This window comes from Orycteropus afer, unplaced genomic scaffold (assembly GCF_000298275.1).
Source record: "Orycteropus afer afer isolate SDZICR_OR568_19922 unplaced genomic scaffold, OryAfe1.0 scaffold00133, whole genome shotgun sequence".
Lineage (NCBI taxonomy): Eukaryota > Metazoa > Chordata > Mammalia > Tubulidentata > Orycteropodidae > Orycteropus > Orycteropus afer.
In genome coordinates, this window is record NW_006921720.1 from 2,839,342 (window position 1) to 2,847,587 (window position 8,246).

Below are 8,246 nucleotides of genomic sequence, written 5' to 3' on the forward strand. Positions count from 1 at the left end.
AGCTCAGGGGGCAGGAGTGCATGGAGGGATAGACACAGGGAAGAGGTAATTATCGGGAGGAAGTGGGAGGGGAGCTGTTGCATTGTGGTAAATTGTGGTCAATGTCATGAGACAAAGTGTACATGAACAGCTCTATGGAAAGTGAATTTGCTTTGTAAATTTTCACCCAAATCACAATTTAAAAAGAGAGAGAGAGAGAGATGCTTTCAAAAGGTAAAAACATGTGCCTATCTATCCAAAACTAGCTAAGAGCTTCCCTTCTCATAGGGCCGATGTGCTACACAGTTTCCCCACCCTCTACCCCATCACATTCATCTCCAGCCTCATTGCCTACCACCACATTGTCTCATTCACGCTACACTGGTTTCCATGCTCTCCTCAAACATAGTAGACAACTCAAACCTCAGTCCCTTTTCACTCAAATATCCAAATGACTAATTCCTTCACTTCCTTCAGAGTTCAGCTAAAAGATTTTCTTCTCAATATGTCCTTCTCCACAGCCACTTAATTTCCTGCTTCATTTTCTCCATAACAGTTGTGATCACCTGGCATACTGTACATTCACTCGTGTATTCCTTTATGTCTGCCCCCTCTTCCTAGAACATAAGTTCCATTACAACATTAATTTCTGTCTGTTTTCCTTACCATCTGAAATAATGACTGTAACTTAGTAGACTGTAACTTATTAAATTGATATTAATGAATGAATATGTAGAAATGAGTAAGAAAGATACAGTGAAGAAGGAATTGATAGGTATTTGCCTTATGGTTTGATTATGATTTGGGGCAAGCCCTTCCCTGTCTGGGGTCAATTTTTTTGTGTGCAAAGTGAGAGGTTTGGACTAGATGCACTCTAAGTTTTCTTTAGCTTTGAAAGTCCATGATTCTGTTGACACCATGTTGTAACCTAAGAAACTAATCATACAGACATTACCATGAAGAAAAGGAAATATATAATCAATATCTTCACTTACAGCCATCCAGTCTACATAACAAGGATATCTTTATTAGCCCATGTATACTTTATAGAAATAGAAAAGCTAATAAAACCAAAAACCAAACTCACTGCCGTTGAGTCAGATCCAACTCATAGCGACCGCTCCTTGGTTTTCTGAGGTGGTATCACTAGGAAAGTTGATTGCCCAACCTTCCTTCCAAGGAGTGGCTGGTGAGTTTGAACCACCAGCCTTCTAGTTAGCAGTCAAATACCTTAAGTACTATGCCACCAGAGCCCCTAGAAAAGCTAATAGTACTGATTTTTTTTAATTTCATAGATATAACTGAGGGCAATAAAAGTTTTTAGCATTTTCCAGTTTCCATTAAAAGCAAGTTTGACCATCATTTAGTTTTTATTCTAGTTATCTATAGCCCCTTCTGTGAATCATGCCTTCTCCTTTGTTAGCAATCTGTTATGTGTTCTTCTTGTTTCAGTACCACCTTGTGGAAAATCCAGTTGATGTTGCTAATATGATCTACAATGCAGCAGGCTGAGTTATATTTACAAAAAATTATCTGAGAGTGCTTAAAAATATTTAAATTTAAAAAATATTCCAGTCAAATTATACCTACATATTTCTGGGAGATATGACTACAACAGAGATGATAATTTTATCTACATATAAGATTATAATCTCTGTTGTATTAATTTAATACTTCTAAGTGAGAGAGTATTTGTAAAAGTACTTGTGGAAAAAAAAAACCATAATAAGCAAACTTAATAGGTAGATGTTATGCATCGTGGGTATTACTATGCATTCCTTGAATCACTAAAAACATAACTTTCCTATACTATTTCTCAAATACCAGAAATAATACTGGTCACTGTGCTGTCATTCCTTTCATTATTTTAAAATTGGAGGTTAGTATGATTTAATTTTATGGAATAAAGAAAAGAACAGATAATTCTTTCATTTTCCTTCAACAGTTTTGCCAGATCTTTCTATTTGTTCCCACATTTTCTCTAAATGTAACAAAAAATAAGCATAAAGTGATAGATTATAAATAATTTTTAAAGTATTATCTCTGCCTTATTAGTCAGGCTCCATGTTTGTCTATTTAGAAAATGTCTAGGTGAAAAAGAAAAATAGTTTGAATCATATATTTGTAAAGCCACATAAACTTTTATTCTTCCTCAAATAATCCCAAAGCCCTGGTATACATCTATGAAAGAGAGAAAGGCTAACTTTGTTTTCTAATAGAGATGTACCAAATAACTCTCCTAGGCAATCATGCTGACAATAAACAATAGAGAACCTGCCATAAAGTAACATGTTTTTATGGTATGCTGCCAGGAAACCAAGCTTTGCACTGGGATAAATGGCATCATCCTAAAATATAGCCACAAAGGAGAGTAGCAAATATGGGATTTATTGCTTTAAAATCAAACTAACAATGTAGTACAGCAGTACATTGGGAAAATATATAAAATGCTCTGAGCCCACTAAATAACTATGAATGATGAGAAAGTGCTTGAGTTGTAGACCATGTGAGTAACTATACCACAAGCTTTATGAAAACCTCTTGAAATTGGTTTCTTTTTCCAATTTTTTAAAAAGAGAAAGAGGCAAAAGATAGGATAGATGGGGTTGGAAATCAGTGGCAGATGCAATATGAATGAGTCTTTTAGCATAATAATCCATCAAATGTTGTTTTCAATTGTAATTTTTATAATGTGGTTTCTAGGGCTACCTTTTGTCATCTGATAACACTGTTAGAAGGGATGTTTTGCTTTTGATTTATATACTAAAGAAAAGGTTCACCTTGAAAAAAAAAGTATTCAATTAATATAGTGCCAAGATTAGAATGAATAAAATTTCATGAAGAAAAATTGAAAAATATACTGTCCCTTCTTATTTTCAGGCTGTAGACACAATTTCTTTTCATTTAAAATTTCTTACACAGTAATATTGAATATTTGCTGCTTCCAAATTGAGAGAAGGGTAGCCTATCAGTATAGTTTTTCTACCTCTCAGAAATATGTGGATGTTAGTACCTATCATTCTCTGAGTACATAACAATGGAAATCAGAAGCAATTTCCGTTCTGAGTTAAGGGGCAGGTCATCATTTCATATCTTCAATAATTATCAGGAACTTCAAATTTCAGCCAAATCAGTGAGAAGTCCCAGATTATAGGCCATAAAATGAAAACAAGAGCATAGGTACACTTGAGCTCTCTCTCTGGGCTTAATGAGTATTTGAATCCTTAGTCTAAAAAAATGAGGGGCAGTATATGAACATTGATGAAGACTGAAAAGAAAAGAATCAATAAATGTGGGAATTTCCAAACGAGATTCCCTCTGCCTGGAATACTGAACCCCATTTCTCTATAATAACTCGATTCATCCTCAGGATTCTGCTCTAACATCAGCTCCTTCAGGAAATATCCTTGACCTCTACTCCCTGATGCCTCCCTGCACTAATCTGAGGGAGGAGTCTTTTCCACATGTTTCCATGGCACCCAGAGCTTTTCACTATAATAGTCTTATCATGTTATATTGTGTTTGTGTACTGTCTCATTTCCTTCCACCCCTCAACAAACTTCAGCAGCTTGAAGACAAATTTTGTGCTTTACGTCACTTTGTATACCCAGAATAGAGCCACACAATTAACACTACTGAATGAATAAACAAGTAGAATTAATAAGGGAGGACATGTTTTGTACCGTACAATCTTCCTTCTTCAAAAAAAAAACAAAACTTATTCTGTTTGCCCTGCTAAGTAAATCCTGAAAAGTCTATGCAAATCACAAATTCCTCCCAAAATTAGAATGGTGAAATGCTCTATAAGGAAAGATATGTGCTTACAGTGATTTTTCTTTCTTCTCAAAGGAAAGTTAATTGATGTAGCAGAAAATAAGGTATATTAGAAATTTTACACCCACAACTTGGGAGCTCTAGTAGTGTAGTGCCTAAGGCACTTGACTGCTAATCAGAAAGCTGGCGGTTCAAACCCACCAGCCACTCCTCGGAAGGAAGATGGGGCAACCTACTTCCGTAGTGATATTGCCTCGAAAACCCAAGGAGGGGTCGCTATGAGTCGGGTCCAACTCGACGGCACATAACAACAATAACAACTGCTTCTTACAAGCCAAGTGATATGCTTGAAGTCATTTCTTCAGCTAAGAAATGGAGATAATCTTATCTGTGCTTGCTATCTTATAAACTTGTTAAAGGATCAAATATATTAGCAGGAGTGAAAGCACTTTGAAAACTTTAAATTGCTATATTAAGGGTATTAAGATACTGAGGGGGGGCATAAATGTGCCTTTCTTACAAAACAGTTTTCCATTTCTTTGTCTTACACAGGGAGCAACTTGAAGAATCCATTTTGAGGACAGACTTGAGTTCTACATTGTCAACTATCAGTCCTTGGGTGAAGGTAAGATTTTCTTAGCCTTGAGCTGTTTTGTTTATTATTGTCATCATCACCATAATCATGATGATCAGATATGGAACACTAATGGGGCTTTACAGTCTCTTTTGTGTTTCCTTGTGGGAGAGTCAGAATTCAGTCTGAAGGAAGTAATTTCTAAATGCCTATTTTGAATAGTTTTAGCATGACCTACAGTGTTAGGTAGTTTTTAAAAAACTGCTTGGTGTACTAGAAGCATGACGTTAACTCCAACTTCCAGGTTCTTTGTTACATTCCTGTACATGGCAGAATAAAATAGAAAATAACTGGTCCTATATTTCCTATTTCTTCTCCACTATGATGTGAAACTAAACTTGGCAGAAAACCTAAAATCAGCTACAATATTACTGCTTGACTGTACTATAATGGTATAATATTGAGATTTTACTTTACTTCTGTGGCCATCAGACAACTTAATAGCATTCTAGCATCTAGAATTCAGGATCTAAATTACTTGAAATGGTCATGAATCAATAAATCAATAAAAAAGATTTATATTTATCACAGTGGGGAGGTACCCGTAAGTCCCCTCCTCCTCGCCTATAGTTCAAAAAGACACAGATGCTTCAGAGGTTCAAAGGTTATCTGAAAATCTCTCCAGTGCCATTGTAAAGGTCTTGCTGCACAAAATTTCAAGATGGCACAACAGTGGTCCCATCAGCTTTTGAACCCAGCCACTCGAGGTGTGATAATTCATTAGTTGAAGAAATACTTTCTCAAGTGTCTACATGCCAGAGTAGTAATGTAGCAGTTAAAACTTGCTTCCTGTCCATCACAGAATATAGAAATTTCACACTCCCCTTCACACCAATCATAACTGTTCCCTTGAAAACAAGTTATTTGAACAATTCCATTACTGAAATGCCTTATAACCCTTTTTTCTTTAGAGAAGTGCACAGAAACAATTCAAAATCACTGTGTCATCCTTGCTACATGACATGATATACCAGAATTCAACAGCTCCAATGGAGAGAAAGATGTTGACACCAGTGGTTTATTTATTAGTCTAAATTCATTAATTTCCCCAAAAAAGAACAGTAATCCTCTAAGATATATATTTTAAATGTTCTGTAATAATACTACGAAATAATTTTTACAAGTATTGTCCAGTGGAAATAGTAGTTCTACATGGTACTAGTCAGCACAATTATTTTGTCATTATTCCATTCCTTACCTTTACGTCCATGGATCTCTACAATAAGATCACGAAGAGTTCTAAAATTCTTTACTTCTATGATATGTCATGCAAGACCTATTTCTAAATAAATAAAAATTTATATCATCTCCATAACTTTCATTCTTATTGATCAGTTACCATGTCTTCCTGATTGTATCTCTCACCACTCCCCAGTTAATATCCTCACCCCTTCCACAACATATACATGCATTTTTTAAAAATATACATACATTGTTATATATACCTATCATCTAATCAGCCAGTTTCCAGACCTTTGATTATGACCTACTTATTCTCTACTTGTTTTTCCCTTACATGCTATTTCCCTCAGCTAGAATGTACTTTCTCCTCTTGTTTTTTCAACAGTTCAGATCCTTTACTTTGGAGGTTTATTGCTTCTAAGAAGCATGGAACTCTTGACTAACAGTGTCCACCATTCATCTTAAACTTACTTTGAATTTTCTGATTAGTTAAATATGTACCATGCCAGTGTGACTTTCTTTCCAAATTGCCTCAAAACGATTCTCAGTACTCCAGGTGGGTAGGTAGCATCTTCTAATCAGACGTTAAGCCTCTCAACCTAGGAGCCACCTACTTAACTTCCTCTGATTCCTCATTCCATCTGGTACATGCTACACTCAAAATAGACACTGAAGGCTTTTGAGTAGATGCCTGAGTTAGTGAAAAAAAAATGAGTAAAATACATCACTTAAGACATTAAGCTGTATCAAACTTGCCTGAAGTATTAATTTTTAGCAATCTGGTTTTGTTTGGGATGTATGTGTGTGTGTGTGTGTGTGTGTGTGTGAATCTACCATAGTTTTAGGTTTTATACTCACCGGAACAGAAACTTGAGGATTATCTGCAAGTTTTCCCAGCACAGCAAAGCCATCAACATTGATTTGGCCTCTTGGCTTTATAGGTAAGGATTCAATCCTATTACAGTCAATAAAAAGAGTAACACTACTCCTTTCCACACCGATCATGATCTTATGCCATTGGGAGTCAAACAAGGAGGGCAAATTCGAAAAGGTTGCTATTTGGAGACTTCCATCCAGTCCCTTATATGAAAATGTAACAGATTTTGTTTGGCCATTAATCTTCACGCCAACCTGCTCCTTCCCTGAGGAATCTTGAATCTGCCAAATGTTCCAGTTCTTTTCAAGTGTGTTTCCAGTCATCCGAAAAGTAGTTAAAAAGGAGTATTCTTCAGGCAGTCCACTGGGATATAAATGCCTTAAAATTTTAAAACAAAAATATAAATCTTGTTTTCTGTACCCATATGTATTTACCATATTCCCTTGTATGCTATTTTAGATTCTAGACAGACAGAAAGGCTACAGTGTAAAAAACTGTGCACTGCTTGTTCTTTCATGCCTGTTCATCAAGACCTTCACAGACTTTCAGTCATTCAGGTACATGAAGGCTCCATCTTAAAACACATATAAAAATCTTCATAGCTAAAGAGGGTTCCCAATGTGTATAATCCCAACAGTATTACTATGTGTGCTACCCAAAGAGCTACTGTTCAGCAATTCCATCTCAGCCAAAAAACACATTCTTGAAAAATACTTGGCAACAGTGGCCCCATGTGAGAGACAGATCATTTGGAATCCAAATCAGCTCTACTAGTTTATGAAACCATTTCATTAAAAAAGCTTTTATTTATTTTTAACAGTTTAGAATTATTTTTTATTTCCATAATTGCATGTGTGCTCCTCTCCTTAATTTAATCCCAGGCCCACATAAGCATTTTGAGAATAGGGAACTGCAGGTTTTAGAAGTTTCTTCACACTGAGGATGTTTGTCTTTTCCAGGGACTTCAAAGTGTAATGTTAAAGTTGTCACCAGCTGCTTGTCAGTGGATGTGCGACAAGGGAAATGTGGCCAGTTCTCACTTCTCTGCTCCAACCCAGTTGTTCCCCAATCTGCCATGTAAGTCTGTAACATTGCTGCTTCCTTTCTTGCTTTAAATAGCAGCATGAGACTGTCAGTGAGACAGAGAGGCATCTCCAGTCGAGGTGGCAACCGTGATCTGGAGCCTAAGCAGCTACCTGATCTGTTTTTGTTGGAGTCAAGCTGCTAAAAACTGAAATCTGAACTTTAAAAGTCAGAGACTATTACATGTAAACTTCGTAAGGTCATGAAAGTTACATCCTTCTATTTTCCTCCTTCTAAGCAAAGAAAAGTTCCTCAGCAAGAAGGAAATGCTAGGAAAACTCATGCCAGTTAACTTTGAAAGCTAAATAATACAATTTGAAATGTCTAAGAATAGCGATGGACTAGGATCCAGAGTCCCAAGTAGCATTCTTTCATGTCATAGTCCCATTCTTGTGAAGATAAAAGAAGAGAAAGAAAAAGCATCTAAACAGATGCTGACTTAATTTGTTCTACAAATTAAAATTATTAATATATCAGTATATTGTATACTAGGAGCTCTGGTAGAGTAATGCCTAAGGCATTTGACTGCTAACCAGAAGGCTGGAAGTTCAAATTCACCAGCCACTCCTCGGAAGGAAGATGGGGCAATCTACTTCTGTAGTGATACTGCCTTGGAAATCCAAGGAGGGGTCACTATGAGTCGGGTCTGACTCGACAGCACATAACAACAACAACAAAGGATATTGGCTAACAAATGAAACTACTCAACTTGCTAAG

General features: G+C 36.2%; 1 protein-coding gene across 1 annotated transcript in view; it reads right to left on the minus strand.

Annotated features, from left to right (window-relative positions):
• The window catches only part of COL9A1 (collagen type IX alpha 1 chain), a 116,647-nt gene that overhangs the window by 101,158 nt on the left and 7,243 nt on the right, over positions 1-8,246 (minus strand). The window contains 1 exon segment of the mRNA XM_042781563.1: positions 6,428-6,824. Coding sequence (XP_042637497.1) covers positions 6,428-6,824 — 397 coding nt within the window.